General features: G+C 48.8%; 1 protein-coding gene across 1 annotated transcript in view; it reads left to right on the forward strand.

Moving 5' to 3' along the window:
- The window catches only part of SLC13A3 (solute carrier family 13 member 3), a gene marked incomplete at its 5' end in the record, with an annotated part of 63,258 nt that overhangs the window by 15,182 nt on the left and 30,465 nt on the right, over nt 1–17,611 (forward strand). The window contains 2 exons of the mRNA XM_081097422.1: nt 4,606–4,871; nt 7,989–8,122. Coding sequence (XP_080953548.1) covers nt 4,606–4,871; nt 7,989–8,122 — 400 coding nt within the window. The remainder of the gene's footprint in view (nt 1–4,605; nt 4,872–7,988; nt 8,123–17,611) is intronic.

A 17,611-nucleotide genomic window follows, 5' to 3' on the forward strand; every position in this document is an offset into this window, starting at 1 on the left:
AGCCATGACGCTCCCAGCCCTGGTGACTCCGGAGGCTGTGACCCTGGCTGGCACCGGCCCTGGGCTGAGGGTGGTGAGGGGATACTGAGCTGTTCAAGGCATGGCTTCTGCCTCTCTAGAGTTCAAAGTTCAGGGCTTCCCACGGGTCTCTAGTGGGCAGCTGGCCCCAGTCCTGCTCCCCAAAGGGCCTGGCATGGAGTCACTGGGGCCTGCCGAGAGCCTGGGTGCAGCCCAGTGCCTGACAAATATGCCTGCTGCTGCCCACCAGGGAGCTGGCAAGGGGGGGTGGCAGGGAGGATGGTAGTGGATCAAGTTTCCAGATCAGGGCTCCGAGAACAGACCAGTTCTCTTTCTGTCCTGAGTGAGTGAAGGGGGCAAGCTTGGGGCAGTGGGAAGAAAGATGCCTTGTGTCTGCCTGGAAGTCATTCCCCAGCTCAAAAATTAACTGCCTGATAAAGCATTTTCTTCTCTGCCCCCCCCCCCCCACCCTCGTGTGCTTTGCCTGCAGACTTTAATCCCTGTGGTAATGGACTGGCTAAGCCCGAGGAGCTGGGGCTTCTTTGGTGGGAGTGGGGGATTATGCGGCTTCCTGAAAGAACTGCCTGGGTTGGGCTGCATGAATAGGGCTGCTCAGGGGCTGTGGGAGCCTTCCTTTCTTGCTCCCAACCAGGGCCAGGACTCTAGTAAGTCCAGGGAGGCCCCCAGGGAGCACAGTTCAAGTTGGGCTCATTGTCAGGGTTGTGCACCTGCCTTCCCCTGGTCTCAGCCCTGCTGCCCACTCCTGCGGCACAGCGGGCTTTCAAGGTAAAGTCCTTACAGCTGACGCGCGGCGTGACCCCCCCGCAAGCCACTTGCCCTCCCTGGCAGCCATTGTACTAGGGGTGAGGTCAGACCAGGATTTCTCAACCTCGGCACTATTGACACTATTGGGAAAGAGTAATTCTCCGTGTGGGGCTGTGCTGGGCACTTCAGGAAGTTTAGTAGCATCCCTGGCCTCTACCCACTAGATTTTCCCCCTCTAATCATGACCAGCAAAAATGTCCCCAGGCACATGTCCCCGGGCGGGGAGGGGGGGAACAAAATCACCCCCTGTTGAGAACCATGGGGTTAAATGATTTCAGATTCATTCTGGCTGTCGTATTTTAAGGTTTTCTTTCTTTTTTTTTTTTTTTAAGATTTATGAAGAGTAAGAACTTGAACTATTAATAATAAAGTACATTAATATATGATTAATATATAATAATTTATCCAGCCCGGCCGGCATGGCTCAGTCGTTGAGCGTCAACCTATGAACCAGGAGGTCAAGGTTCGATTCCTAGTCAGGGCACATACTTGGTGTGCAGGCTTGATCCCCATGCGGGAGGCAGCCAATCAATGACTCTCTCATGACTTACGTTTCTATCTCAGTCCCTCTCCCTTCCTCTCTGAAATCAATAAAAAATATATTTAAAAAAATAATTTATCCAACATAATAGCTCATATTTATTTGGCATCCTCATGTGTCCATCACTGGGTCAGTGGTTAACTTATATGAAATAATTCACTCTCCTAGGCAGGTACGATAATCATATGCCTACAGCAAGGAAGGAAACTGAGGGTGAGGAAGCTAAGTGACTGGCCCAGGATCACACAGCCGGAGTGTGGAAGGTTTATCTGAATCGAAAAGCCTTGCTGTTTCTACTGTGCATGTTTCACATAGAAACGTTAGGACATACAGCACCTCCTGAGGCCCTAACTGCCAGGGGGAAGGCACTTCTGGTGGAAGCTGGTGGAACCCAGACTTTTCTACTCCATCCACTTTTCTAAAGCAGCCTGACAGCAGCAACCAAGGGTAACAAAGGGAGAAGAAAATGCCATCTTTGATGAGAAGGGAGGACCACAGTCCCACCCCTGGTGTGTGAAGAAGAAGTCACAATGGCGATGGGATTTGGACCAAATTGCACAAGGAAACCAAGGGCCGAGCATGCGCTGCAGGTCCCAGGCAGGACGCAGACTGCTCCAGAAATATTGTTCAGCGCCACGAGCTCGTCCTAATCCTGGCAGAGCCTAGAGAAGATGCAGGGGAGGGGAGGCACTGAGTACTGTGCAGTACAGCGTTCAGACGACCTGGAGGAGGAGGCTCGGAGCCCCTCGGTGAGATGCAGGGTGTTGGGAGGCGGGTGGCAGACAGAGGACGGACAGTGATCAGTTTGTCATTGTAACACGGCTCTAGTTTTCTTTCTCAGTCAGACTAAGAGGCATGAAAACTCAAAGAGACCCCTCAAAGGACCGTGACCTTCTTGGGTCTTCACACTGAGACTCCACAGTAAGCCCTACGCTCAGAGTGGAGACACATTCCAGGGCAGCGCTGGTGACCAGGGACTCTGCGATGACCAACAGCGGTGAGGGGTAGGCACCTGCTGTCAGCCTCCTCCTGGCCCCTCTCCCCACACTTGCCTTTAACAAAGTACGGGTCTGAGAGGAGTAGCCCCAATGACAAATGGCTAGCATGGGACCCCCAAAAAGACAGTGTGAGGAATAAGAAGAAAGGGGACATCAAATAAAAGTAAAGAATAAACCCTGAAGAGCTGCGTTATGAAGTTGGAGAAACTACTGAACAGATATTTCTCCATGAGATTAAAAAAAAAAAGAAATTATTTCAGTGGGATTCTCTGTGATGTAGACAACCCCAGATTATTTATTCTCCATTTTCAGATGAACAAACTCAAGCTCAGAGGGGTCAGTGACTTGCCACAAAAACTCAGTAGCAAAACTGCTGTGCCCAGGCTTCCTGGCCCTGAGGCCCGGGTTCTCTAGAGCAGCTCTGTCCAGCAGGACTTCCTGCGATGAGGGAAATGTCCGGCATTCCCTGTCCAGAATAGTAGACACAAGTCTCATGTGGCTACTGAGCTCTTGAATTGCAGCTGGTGTGGCTGAGAAACTGGAATCTAAGTTTCATTGAAGTGGAATGGATTTAAACTTGAATAGCTCCACGTGGCCTGAAGCTACTGCATCTGGACAGCTCAGCCGTGGACACGTCCTTGGCACTCTTTTCCCTTGTACTTCAGCCATCACTGGACATCAAGTTCTCAAACCTGGCCTTTAAAATTAGGACCAGGCTGCTTGCTTCGGGCTCCGTCTTCTCGGGTACAGCCTCCTTTAGGCGTATCCACCCCTGGGAGTTTCAGCTGGGTCATGCCAACTTCTGAGGGCCAAGGGAGGGATGGTCTGGGAAGCTGAGAAATGTTTCACCTGGGGCCAGGACTCCACCTACCTTGGGCCACCTTCTTGAAGTGGAACCTTTGGACAGAGCAGGGTGGTCAGGAGGCAAAGTGCTGACTCGGAGATGACCCAGAGATAGAGCCTGCAAGGTCAGACACCTCCTGCAGCCTCTGAACTCCAGAAGTTAAAATTCACAGGAACAGGATCTGAAGAGCTCGTGACTCTACCTTCTCCCCTAATCTACCTTCTGTCTCTGTGAGTTTGACAACTCTAGGTACCGCATATAAGTGGAATTGTACAATATTCCTCTTTTTGTGGCTGGCTTATTTCACTTAGCATGATGTCTTCAAGGTTTACCCATGTTGTACAATGTGTCAGAATTTCCCTCCTTTTTAAGACTGAATAATATTCCATTGTATACATGTCTATATTTCACAGTTTTCTTGTTCATCTGTCAATGGATGCTTGGGTTGCTTCTACATTTTAGCTTTTGTGAACAATGCTGGGACGATGGGTGTACAAATACTCTTTGAGCTCCTACTTTCAGTTCTTAGGGGTATAGTACCCAGAGGTGGAGATGCTGGGTCATATGGTAATTCTATTTCATTTTTTGAGGAGCTACCATCCTGTTTTCTATGGTGGCTATACCAATTTTATTCCCAACGAACAGGGCACAATAAAGTCCTTGCCGTTATTACTATTATGGATGGAGTGTATACTAAGTGTCGGGCATCGTGCTGCCTGCCAGGTAGAGATGCTACTGATGCTCTCTCCACATCCCCATTGACACACCCCATTCTACGCATGCTCATAGCTTCTTACTGCCCCTGAGCTGCTCAGCACGAGGCCCTCCAGCTAGCTGCACATGGGGCAGGCTGGAAGGGTGGGGCAGCAATGCTCCCAAGAGCAGCCCTCAGTCAGTGATGACCAGGGAATGGGCAGGTGAATAGCCCAACTTCTTTGCCCCTCAGGGGGACAACCAGGAGGCATGATCTACACCGTCCCCCAGGGTCCCCATCAGGCTTGACCCCGGTTGCCCACAGTGGTAACCTCATTAACACTCTGCATTGGCTTCCTTCTCTGTTTCACTTCGCCACACCCTGCTGGAACTTTCTGAGATCCCCTATTAAGTCAAGTGTTTTCAGTCTCATGCTCGTCTCAGGGTCTACTTTTAAGTCAACGGGGTATTTCATAGAACCCTCAAACAGTCCTCTAAACTGGACAGATATGGCTTCCCTGTTCTAGAGTTGAGCAGAATGAGGCTCAGACAGGTGACACCACCTGCTTGGGCACGTACCCTCTCCTCTGCCTCCCCATGGAATGTGCCCGATGGACCTGCTGCAGGACCTACTCCCCTGCCCCTGAGCTGTGCTGAGCCTGCATCCCCCCCCCCTCCCTTTGCAGGAAGGCCGCTGTCTGTTTGTCATCCTGCTCATGGCTGTGTACTGGTGCACGGAGGCGCTGCCCCTGTCGGTGACAGCCCTGCTGCCCATCATCCTCTTCCCCTTCCTGGGTATCCTGAAGTCCAAAGACGTCTGCCCCCAGTACTTCGTGGACACCAACTTCCTCTTCCTCAGTGGTCTGATCATGGCCAGCGCCATCGAGGAGTGGAACCTGCACCGGAGAATCGCCCTCAAGATCCTCACATTTGTTGGGGTCCGGCCGGTCTGGTAAGGCCAGGTAACGGGTCCAGCCCAAAGGTGGGGCGTTAGAGGGACCACATCTCTTGGAGCCCAGATTTACTCTTCCTTGTTGCTCATCCAGGCTAACAAACGCATGTCCTGCCTTCCACTTACTTATTCATTCCTCCTATATTTAATGAGCCCCTCTGTGTGGCAGACACAGTGAGAATTTTCAAAAGTGCATAAGAACCACTGGGAAATCGGTTGAAATGCTGGTTCCCAGGCTCCATCCCCCGGGATTTGTGGTCAGTGGTTTTAGAAGGGCCCGTTTAGCAGTATGAATCCCACGTTACCTGCTCTGGGGAAGGGCTGAACCTTTCTCTGCCTGTAAAATGGAGATATAATAGCCGAGACCTGCACAGCAAACGCTGCCCATGAAACATCCCAGTTTGGTGTTTACCAGCCAAGGAGAAGGGAGGGTGGGGAATGGGGAGAATGGCCTCAGAGAAGCAGGAGGCAGGTCTGTTCCTGCAGGCAGGCCCTCAGCCTCTGGCTAGGATTTGAATTTTTATTCTAAGAGGATTGAGTGGCCTTTCAAATAGGGCCATTGTTGTTCTTTGCTTTTTTTCCCCCCTCCAATTTGGTGAATCTTAAGTATTCCTTCGGGAATAATGTTTTTAAATCATAAAGCACAACACATGAGCTTTAAAACAACAATAAGCACAACAACTACAGCAAAAGGCAGCCATCCAAATACTTTTTAAAACACATAAATCCATGATATAATATCATATGTATGTACCTCTTTCCAGTAAAAATGATAGGATATAACTACTGTCCTAACAATTGTACTTTTGTTTTCCTTTTCTTTTTTTAAATTGACTTTTAGAGAGGGAGGTAGGGAGGGTGAGAGAGAGAGAGAGAGAGAGAGAGAGAGAGAGAGAGAGAGAGAAACATAGATGAGTTGTGTTAGGTTTTTGGCTGGTGACTTGGGCTGTGAAAGAATTCACAACTGAGAGAAGAGATAGATGCAAAGAGAAAGTTTATTTTACTTTCCCTGAAAGGTAAAGGGCCAGTGCATTGCTAATCAATACAGAAAACAAAAGTGGCATCCCCTTTTCAGCCCTGGCTGCTGCTAAGCAACAAGGAAGGGAAGGGAATCCTGGGCCGGAGTTGAGCAGATATCAGGGGGGTTGTAATTTGTTTGTTCTTCAGGAGACATTCTGGGCAGATGTCCTAGGGAAGCGTCTTATCAGTATTTTTCCCAAACCTGTAAAACATGCTTAGAGTAAAAGTTATGAAGAGATCAAAAGAGGCTCGTTTGAAGAGGAAGGGGGAAGGGAACTGTCTACTAACTAGAGACTTCTTGATGCAAATTACCCCTGAGTTGTAGAAATAGCAGGGAGGAGGGGTATGCGAGAACATAGCCTTGAAAGGAACTTATCTTGTCTTGCAGTTTGAATAGAGGGGCTGTGTGAATCAGAGGAGCTAACAGTCGTGGGGTGCTTTTCTAAATTGTGGAAGGCTACCTCTCAGAAAAAGAGGCCTTTTTCGTGTCCTCACACTCACAGTTTGCCTCCTGCATGTGCCCCAACGAGGGATGGAACCCACAACCTGGGTATGTACCCTGATCGGGAACCGAACCCGCCACCTTTTGATATACTGAATGAGCCAACAACTGAGCCACACCGGGCAGGGGTGAGGCAATCGCTGCCGTTTTGAGGCAGTTTTGAGTGTCAATGATACTCCCAGGTGTCGCACCTGTTATACAGTAATGCCGTATGAAAGTACCCGTGGTCTTCATTGGTAACCAAGTCCCAGGCACTTCTAATACCGTTTATCACAGATGGGAAAATTTCTATCAGATGTTAGCAAAATAAAGATGGATTTTTCTCCCTCCTTTCCATCCTGAATGATATCCATGGCCCACCCTGATTATGAAACTCTATTTTAAAATTATCTAAGCTGGGGAGGGACACGATGAAATTTGCATTTTAAAAAAAAATCCCTCCTGGCTGCCAAGTGGAGAGCCGATGATCAGTGAGAAGGTGGACGCAGCCCCGTTAGGAGACAGTGCTGGGGGTCCAGACCAAAGATGGTAACAGCGTGGACTAGGTGGTGGCAGTGGAGATGGACAGGATGTGAGAGCTCTTTTTGTGATGGGGGTGGGGGAAGGGTGAGAGTGAAGAAGGTTCTGGGTAACATGTAAGTTTTTAGCATCTGCTTTGGGCCTAGCACTCTGCTAGGCTCTGAAGCTGTGTTTCCTCCTGGAGGAACTGCAGTCGTGGGGAGAGATTCCATCTGTCGTGGAATACCCAAGAAACACACATGCTGTGGGAGCCCACTAGAGAGGTAGGGTCATGTCATGGAGGAGCTTACATTTGACCTTGAAGAATGGGTGGGGCTCTGGCAAACATATTTTAAAGTTCCGACAATGTGACACCAGTTCAGACATAGATTTTAAAACAGAATAGCCCTGGCTGGTTTGCTCAGTGATTAGAGTGTCAGCCCTCAGACCTAAAGGTCTTGGGTTCGATTCCCGGTCAAGGGCATGTACCTCAGTTTCGGGTTCCCCAGCCCCGGGAGGCACCCAATCACTATGTCTCTCTCATGTCAATGTTTCTCTCTCTCTCTCTCTTCCCCCTCCTCCCTCCCTCCCACTCTCTCTAGAAATCAATGGAAAAAATATGCTCGGGTGAGGATTAAGAGAAAGATAACAACACAGAATCAATAATCTAGAAGAAATCTGAGTCAGTGAGGAAGGGAACGGTTATTCAGTAAATGGTGGGTGTTGAAATAATCAGCTTATTCTTCGAAAAAAGATCAACTTAGAGCTACCATCACACTATATATACATCTAAGTAATTTAAGGTGGATTAAAAGTGGAATGTAAGAAGACAGGCCATGAAACATGAATTCCTATCGTCAGAGCCTGGGGGAGCGGGGGGGCGCTGGTAAGACTGGGAGGGAAGGGGAAGAGGGGGCTGGGAAGGCTGTTTGGGGTGAGATGGTAGAGGGTCTTGGTGCTAAACCAAGGCAACTTTATTATACAAGGGGGGCCATCTGTAAAATGAGGGGGCTGTGTGCTTCCGGTGTGGCCAACTCAGACCAGAGGACCTCCTGGACCCCAGTTCCAGCGCTGCCTCTAACTCCCTCCATCCCCAGGCTCATCTTTGGAATGATGGTGAGCACCGCCTTCCTGTCCATGTGGCTGAGCAACACTGCCTCCACCGCCATGATGCTGCCCATCGCCAGCGCCATCCTGAAGAACCTCTTTGGTGAGGAGGAAGAGAACACAGGTGAGGCTGTGGAAAAGGGCAGGGCCAACCCGCAGGTGGAGGAGTGAGTGGTGATATCCACAGGGTGTCCGGGCAGGCAAAGGGAAGGCACTTATTGAGCACCTGTTATGCGCCCAGTATTTTAATAATAGCAATAATAGTAATAACAACTGAAAAGTAGCGAAGTCTAACCATGGTACTTAAAAAATAGCACTTATTGAGAATTTACTATATATTAAGCAGAGTTAAACACTTTCCATACACCATCTCCACCTCTCAAAACAGTTTTATGAAATAGGTACTATCATTAAACCCTTTAAAAATATATATTCTTACTGATTTCAAAGAGGAAGGAGAGGGAGAGAGAGATAGGAACATCAATGATGAGAGAGAATCGCTGATCGGCGGCCTCCTGCATGCCCCACACTAGGGATTGAGCCCACAACCCGGTCATGTGCCCTCACCAGGAATTGAAACGTGTCCTCCTGATTTGTAGGTCGACACTCAACAACTGAGCCATGCTGGCCAGGCTAAACCTTTTTTTAAAGCATTTGAAGAGATGCTTAAAGTCATTAATGCCCAGAAAAATGCAAATTGAAACAACAATGAGATTGACTTCGATGAGACTGGCAAAAAATGAGAGAGCTGGATAATGCCAAGTATTGGCAGGAATGAGGGCCATTGGAACTCTGAGCACTGCTAGAGAAAGGGGAAACTGGGTCGGTCTTTCTTAAGGGCGTCCTGCAAATATTTAATCAGATTAAATGTGCACATACCCTGGCACTCAGCAGTTTTGCTCCTGAATGTAAATGTTAAAGGGATTCTGACAAAGGACCATGAGAGGACGCATGTGACGATGTTCACAGCAGCATTCTCAGTGGTGTGGCGAGTTGGTAGCCACATGGGTGCGATCACTAGTGAAAGGGAAGGGAAAGTGGGGCGGGTGCACATCACGGAGCACTACACTGCTTTTAGGAGCAAATATTGTTATATAAATGGAGCTCATAAAACATAGTTGTGATTGAAAAAATAGCCAGAAGGAGATACAGGATACATCTCCATTGTGTAAATACCATAATGTAAATTAAAATCACACACAAGTGACCAAACATTTTGCAAGACCATAAACAAATGAAGAGCAACACAATAAACACATCAGAGTGGCTGCTCTGGGAAAGACGGGAGTGAGGAATGGAGATAAAAGGGACTAAATGAATAAATACAACAAAAGAGGGGCCTTTGCAACAAATGAGAATGTGCCACAACTGAGGGGTCACTCAAGCCTCTGAAACCTCTGTGTTCTAAATAAAACAAGATGCAAGTAGCTGCCATGTTTTCAGATGATTAAATGAGGGCTCAGAGGGGGAAGTGACTTCCCCAAGTCACACAGCAGGCACATGGCCGAGCCCCACTTTGCACCCAGGCAGTCTGGCTCCAGTCCACTCTCTTACCCATGAAACCAGCTGCAATCATGGAGGATTCATTTGGCTGCAGGTAAAAGAATAGCAGTCTGCAGGTGGCTTAAAGAATAAGATTTTTTTTTTAACTCAAATTCCACATCCTGTCTGTTTTAAAACATCTTCCTTTTTATTTACATAAATATCTTTAAACAGAAATTTTACATTAGTACATGTGGGCAGAGATTGAAAATTTATACCCAGTATTGATTCTTCCTTTGTTCTTTTATTTTTTTTAAAAAAATATATATTTTTATTGATTTCAGAGAGAAAGGGGGAGGGAGGGAGGGAGAGGGGGGGGGGGGAGAGAGAGAGAGAGAGAGAGAGAGAGAGAGAGAGAGAGACATCAATAACGAGAGAGAATCATTGATCAGCTGCCTCCTGCACACCCCACACTGGGGATCAAGCCCGCAACCTGGGCACGTGCTCTGACAGAAAATTGAACCCTGACCTCCTGGTTCATAGGTCGACACTCAACCGCTGAGACACCATGGCCAGGCCCTTTGTTCTTTTGGTAATAGAACCCCTACTGGGGCACATGGCTGGGCAGGGAAAAAGCTGAATTTCCCAACCTCCCTTGCAATTAGATGTGACTAAGTTTAGCCAATGGGAATGGGAATATGATGGAGGGGTGAGAGATGCTGCCTGGCACCCAAAGATGGAAACCACATATTGAAAAATGGATGGTAAATGCACCCCAGAAACTCTGGCTCCTTTACCCCACCTAGCACAACAAACATTACCCATGACACCATGGGTTTTGTGTGCTAGTTATGTTTTTTCGAATATTCGTTCAAGTAAATATATACATATTCATACTGAAAATATACATATTCACCCACTGACCATCTACATTCAGTCTCATTTACTGTGGTATGGTTACTTCCCCATCCTGTAGTAAGGGGTCTTGCTTACTTTATTTCCGCAGCAGCCCTGAAACCTAGAAATGACTGTAAGTACTTTATAGAGGAGGTTCAGAGAGGTAAAGAACCAAGCACCTTATTGGCAAAGGACAGAGCCAGGGCCTAGGCAGGTCAAGGGCTTCCACGTGGAAGGGAAGACACGCTCTGGACCAGGGGTTGGCAAGTCTTTCTGTGAATGATCAGATAGTCCCTGGAGGCTTTGCTGGCCACTCCACCGCAGCCAATCAACTCTGCCCTTGCCCAGAGGAGGCAGCCAGAGACAATACATAAACGACTGTGTGCGCGCTTGCGTCCCAAGAAAGCTTTGTTTATGGTGCCGAACCCATAAACGTCATGAAATATTCTTCTTCTATTGACGTTTCCCAGCCATTTAAAAACGTTAGCGTCATTCTACGCTGGCCGGCAGTGGGCTGGATTCCTAGGTTGCGGATCCCTATTTTGTAGTTGGTTTTCAAACTGTGTCCCCTGAGTCTTGGGTTCCAAGAGAGCTGCCTGGTAAGTGCCCTGGGTGGCAGCTAACAGTGAAGGCTCGCTCCTCCCATTTCAACTCCAGCTGCCCCTGCTGCATCTGCTTTATACACCGAGCTGCCAAGTAACAGTCACAGGTGTTCACTGAGCACTTACTTTCTGCAAGGACTCTTCTTAGGGCCTGGCATCTGAATGAGGAGGAGCTAGCATGGGCCCCATCCAGAAGAATGGAAATGGAGGAAGGAATAAGCAAAACAGGATACATAAAATAAAAGAAAGCAGGTCACCCCACTTTCAAGCAGCTGCTCTGGTGCTTTGCACCCAGATTGGCTGATTTCAGAGCCCGTGTCCTGACCCTGTCATTCTGCCTCCAACACAAGAGCTTTTCAAAGAGTCTAGTGGCCAACAAAAGGTTTGAAAGCCAAGTCCCTTATTACAAAGATGAAACATCTGAGACCTGGAAAAACGGAAGGGACTTGCCCAAGTCACACACAATGTTGGGCACAAAGCGAAATTCTGTCTTCCCTCCAATTTGTGCTGCAGGGTGTGAGGAGGTAGGAGACCCTGGGGGGTTGGGGCAGACGCCTGGGCAGTGGGATCAGAGAGTGATTAACGATTAACCCTAAGATCTAAAGCAAAGCTCATTCCAGTGCAAAGAGAGATGCTCCCTTTCACCCAGTGCCTTCGCTCGGTGAGGTGAGGTGCGGTGAGGTGAGATGGGGGTGGAGGGCGTGGAGGCTGTGCTCACGGGTCAGGACAGGGGCAAGGAGGCTCCAGGGGCTGTAAGTCCATGAGAGACAGCCAAGCAGCAACCACAATGACAGTGTGCACTTTCACTTTCTGAAGCCCCACCACATGCCAGACACTGTGCTAAAATCCTCATACCCATCAGCTCACTGAATCTTCCCAACAGTACTATGAGATAGATGATCCCCATTTCACAGATGAGGAGACTGAGGCTCAGAGGCAAAGTGATTTGTCCGAAGTGCCGAGCTCTGTCGGGATGTGGAACCTGTGCTTCTGAGCACCACGTCAGAGCAGGACAGAGCCAAGGGCAGGGTGGTGCTCGCTGGACAAGACCCCAGGCGTCCTCAGACTTGGAGGACAGCCTGCTCTTCTCGTCTGTTCCTTCACCAGCTCTGCTCCTAGTGCTGCCCAGGGGACTCAGAAGCGTCCTTCTACCTGCACATTCTCATTAGATCCCCCACCTGCGGGTGGCCTTCTCATCATGCCCATGTCACAGAGCAGGAAACTGGCGCTCAGAGTGGTGAAGTATCTGCCCAGTTCCCTCAGCCAGTAAGGGGCCCGCCTGGCTGTTGAGTCTAAACTCTACCATCCTTTCGCCTGCATTTCTCTGCCCAAAGAAGCCCAGTTTGCCACCATGTCTTTCCTTTAGGAGTGTCCAAGAGGCCATCATTCAAAAACCCATATTTGAGGCTGGGTTAAGCATTGCCCGCCTCCTTTGCTCTTCATTCATGAGGCCAGGAGCAGGGGGCTCTTTTCTCAACTCTAAGATGAGGGCAATACCTCCCATTTCAAATATATTCTTGTGAAGTTTACATGAGAAATGAGAACCAGGAACACAGGAAGGGGTTCGTTACTATGTGGAAGTTGTATAAAAACCATTAGATTTCCAGGCATTGCAGGAGCTGGAAATAAACCTCATACCGTCAGGCACAGTTGAAGTTTCCTGTGCCTCCTGGTTGGGAGGGATTCATTTGTTTATTATCTGCCTCCTTGTAAACGCCAAGCAGAAGGGGAGTTTGTGTCAGTCTCTTTCCTTGCTGTGGTCTTGTTTCCCTACAACATTGTTTGGCGCGTAGTAGGTGTTCAATAAATGAGTGGAATTAAGAAATGAATAGACCAGCCCAGGCAGCGTGGCTCAGTGGTTGAGTGTCAACCAATGAACCAGGAGGTCAAGGTTCGATTCCCGTCAAGGTACATGCCGGGGTTGTGGGCTCAATCCCCAGTGTGGGGCGTGCAGGAAATGGCCAGTCAACGGTTCTCTCACCATTGGTGTTTCTATCTCTCTCTCCCTCTCCCTTTCTCTCTGAAATCAATAAAAATATATTTAAGAAAAGAAAGAAATAAATGAATAGACCAGTTACTTAACTGTTCTAAGCCTCAGTTTCCTCATAGATAAAATGGGGATATTTATACTTGCCGTCTAGGTTGTTGTGAGTGCTAATTGAATGCATGGATGTAAACCTGCCTCATCTGGGCCCTTTGACTGTCCCTGGGGTTCTCTTTACTTAATTTGATGCAAGAACTCTTCCCTGCGGGGCTTCTGTGTTCCCAACGTCTAGGTTAGACGAGGGTTAACAGTTCCAGGTCAGACCTACCAAGGGCCAGGTGGACACCATTGGAGATGGAGTGAGATTCGAGGGAGAGGGGGTGGGGCGAATCAATAGTCCTGGAATGAGCCTGACTCTCCCACCAACCCTTTGGGTCAACTTGATCCCAACCCTGATCCACTTCTCCAGGCCTCGGTTTCCCTGGGTGTAAAGAGGACGGTAATAACCCCTGCCCAGCTCTCCCTGCCCTGCCTGATACAAACTCAGGTACTGGTGTTATTTGAATAAGACCTTACATAAACCCCAACCTCTAACCAGCCTTGTATATAGCACGTACAGTCTAATACTGGGGCTCCTAGCTCAGATGCTGGCAGCAACCAGGGTCCGTGGATGAGTGACAGGGGTTGGGGGGACTGAGGTCAACTGGTGAACACATGCTCCCTCTGAGGGTGTGGGCAGCCTCAGGAGGCTTCAGTCCCCCATCTGTAACTTCAGGGGAGTCGTTCTCAAGCCGGGCTCCCCAGAATATTCACCTGCAGAACTTTTCAAAAATACTGCGGCCCCAGGATCACTAAACCAGAACCTCCAGGGTGGGACTCAGGTATTCCCAGGAAATGCTGCCATTTCCCCAGGGGTGTGGAGGGAAGGGTACAGAGAGAGCTAGCGATGGGTGGGGTTCAGGGTCACTGGGTCAGAGTTCTCCCTGTCCGGCCATCCCCTGGGGAGCGACTTTGCCTCCCAGCATCTGTGTCCTATTAACAGCTTCATTTCCTGCTTCAGTGCCCTGACCTCTGGCCGTGTGCACTGCACGTGGACATGTATTCCCATCACAGGAGCCCCTAGGAGGCCCTCGTCCCCTTGGCCCAGGGTGAACTGATCTGCATTTAGCCTTCGGACCCTGGCTGGTGGTCAGCAGCGCCAGCCTCAGACACAGTAAAAATAGCACACAGCGAACTTCCGTCTCCCTCTTACTTACGCTGCAGGGTGTCAGGAGGTAGGAGACCCTGGGAGGTTGGGGTAGACGCCTGCTTTTGTGGGCAGTGGGATCAGACAGCTGGGGCTGGTTAATGATCAACCCCAAGACCTGAAACAAAGCTCATTCCAGTGCAAAGAGAGATGCTCCCTTTCTCCCAGTTGCTGTGTCGGGGAGGGAAGGTGAGGACAGGGCGGAGGCCGTGGAGTGGAGGCTGTTAGCACGCCAGGCTCCGGGGGCTTTAAGTCCTGGTGCAAACAGGACAGGAGCAGCCCAGAGTGGAGAGAGGAAGGAACTTACTTCCCCAGGTCCCTGGGTGAGGCAGGGAGAGAGCAGAAGCAGGGGTCTAGACCCTTCTCCCCAGTCCACGCGGGCGAAGATCCCAGAAATATATCTGTAGTCGAACAGGCTGAGTGTGTTTCTGCTGCTGCCATGAGCGGGAGTGCACACGGGACAGGCTTGATCGTCTCAGTAAGAGGGCGTGTGAAAGGACCTCTCATAAGACTTGGGCTTTGGCATCTAAGGGAGCAGGCTTTGCTCTACATTAGTTGCTGTCAGAAGTCAGGGGCAGCTTAATGGCTGGGCAAGGAAGTGGCAGCCATTCATTTGGCAAGAGTGGGGGTGCTTGGCATTTTGTGGGAGGCAAGAGGCTTTGTGCTTAGGCAACTTCAGCATCCTTGCTTCGGCTCACCGTTTTATCAGTGATTAGAGGCCAGTGATGTGCAAGATTCTTTAGGTCCAACAAGAGAGCAACATAACGCAGGTAGACGTCAGGGGCCACTTCGATATTCTTTCTCAAGAGCAACCCACGTGAACTAACTCCTGGGTAGTGCTCAGATTCCTGTGACATTCTTTAAATCATAGTCTGGCAAACTTCGGCCCAGCAACTCTAGCCCACTACCTGTTTTTTTTGTGAGTCAATGATAGTTGATATATTTTTAAATGGTTGAAGTTTCAGTGCCCCCAAATAAAGGTTTAGCCCCAGATAATGTTTTACGTGTTGTCTGTGGCTGCTTCCATGATATCATGGCAGGGTTGAGTAGTTAACAACAGAGACCATGTGGCTTCCAAAACCTAAAATATTTACCACTTGGCCTTTTACAGAAGAAATTTGCCAGTCCCTGCTTTAAATGGTACCTCAGCCCATTAGTTGCTATAAAAAATATCCCCGATTGGGCATTTACGCCTCACAGTTCTAGAGGCTGGAAGTCCAAGATCAAGGAGCCAGCGGATTTGGTGTCTAGTGAGATTCGACTTCCTCTTCATAGAGGGCTGTCTTCTTGCTGTGTCCTGACATGGTTGCAGGGGCAGGAGGGCTCTGTGGGTCTCTTTTATTAGGGCACTAATCCCATTCATGAGGGCGCCACCCCTATGACCTAATTACCTTCTAAAGCTCCACCTCTTAATACTATCCCATTAGGGATAACATTTTAACGTATGCATTTTGGGGAGGATATAAACATTCAGTCTGTAGCAAATGGGTCAACTCCTTAACCCTCTTGACAACCCTAGGAAAACTACTACTTCCATTTTGTGAATTGAGGTGCCAAGTGATTCAGAGAGATCTCTAAACCAGGGTTTCTTAACCTCAGCATTATTGACATTATGGGTGGGATAATTCTTTTTTTGTCGGGGGGCTGACTTGTGCATTGTAGGATATTTTGCAGCATTCCTGGCCTCTACCCACTAGATGCCAGTAGCACCCCCCGCACCCCAGTTGTGACAACCAAAAATGTGTCCTGACATGCCAGTGGCCCCAGTTGAGAGCCACTGATCTAAGGTCACTTAGTAAATGATGAAGGTATGATTTGAACCCAGAACCCAGTCACATGCTCAATACCTAGGGATGGTTTCTTTTAATCTTGGTGATGATTTCAGCAGCAAGAACTTTTAATCTCTTCCATTTTTCTTGTCTATAAAACACTATCAAGCAAGGGATACTTTTCAAATAAAGTCAGATCCTGTCCTGACCCTGATCCAACACTCTTCTGCCTCTGCTCCCATGTGACTCAGAGGAGAAACCAAAGTTTTTACTGTGATCCCCAAGTCTCCTGTATGATCCAGCCCACTTTCTGCTACCCCCACCCCTTGCCACTTATCTCACCTCACCTCCTATTCCTCTCCTACTCCCGCAGGCCCCTACAGCCCCATGGTCTCCCTTCTGCTTCTGGATACACCATCACCCTCTCACCTCAGGGCCTTTGCACCTGCTCTTAATTTCCCCAGAGGTTTGCATGGCTCACCCCCTCACCTTCTTCAGGTGTCTGTTTGCTGTTACCTTCTCAGTCATACTTCTCTTGACAAAGATTGTCTGATCCCAGAATACCAGGCCCCTTCCCTGCTTTATTTTTCTCCATGACACTAATTTCCATCTGACATACTGAATATTATACTTATTTGTTTATGGTCTGTCTCCCTAACCAGAAGGTAAGTTCCACAAGGACATAGATTTTCATGTCTTGTCACTCAGTGACATCACTGATGGAGTGATCGGCTAGGGTTCACTGACAGTTCTGGTCCTGGGCTCCAGGTTGCACCAAGCTCTTGTCTCAGAAGAACGGAAACACTCTTACAACTTATTCACTCTCGGCATTTTGATGGCCACTAGCCTAGTGCAGTCCCACTCCCTATCTCCCCTAGGGCTTCCCTACTCTCTGCTTTCCCAGCACACTGGCCTTCTCGTGGTTCCTCAGTTCTTCTAAGCTTCTTACCCAAGGGCCTTTGCACATGCTGTTTCTGTTGCTCAAAACTTTTTTCTCAAGACCCTTCATGTGGCTGGCTCCTTTTTATCCTTAAGGTCTCATATCCAAAGCCATCAGCGTATGGTGTCTCTCTGTTGACTGATTACAGTAGGCCACCTGCTCCCTCTCCCTACTCTGTAATTACTTTCCATCACCTGCCCCAGCTTTATGTCCTCCCTCACTTTCATCACTACCTGAAATGTTCTTTCTGTGTTCACTGTCTGTCTCCCTTTCTAGAACATAAACTTCATGGGAACAGGGACCTTGTTGTATACTTTTCACTGTGTACCCCAAGCTCATAGTCAATAGCCCATAGTAGGTGCTCAATAAATACTTTTTGAATGAATAACTGGGAGATTGGGACCACCCATTCCATTGCTGATCCATTACCACTCATAACGAGTCTTTCCCAAACATCCCTTTGGCAATGGCTGCTCAGGTAAGCCTAGGCTTGAGTTCTGGGCTGTCAAGCAGTCTTACAGCTAGCTAACACCCTGCCCTCAAGTCTGGGGTCTCCAAATAGGCACGGGTGGGGCAGGAAGATGGAATGTTGAGCGGCTTATTTTATTTATTTATTTGATTGAATGAATAGTATGGGATTCTTGGCCAAGAGTGAACCCTGAAGAAGTACTCTTGACTGCCTACAAAAGGATG

The sequence above is a fragment of the Myotis nattereri genome (genome assembly GCF_964212035.1).
Source record: "Myotis nattereri genome assembly, chromosome: 8".
Classification (NCBI taxonomy): Eukaryota; Metazoa; Chordata; class Mammalia; order Chiroptera; family Vespertilionidae; genus Myotis; species Myotis nattereri.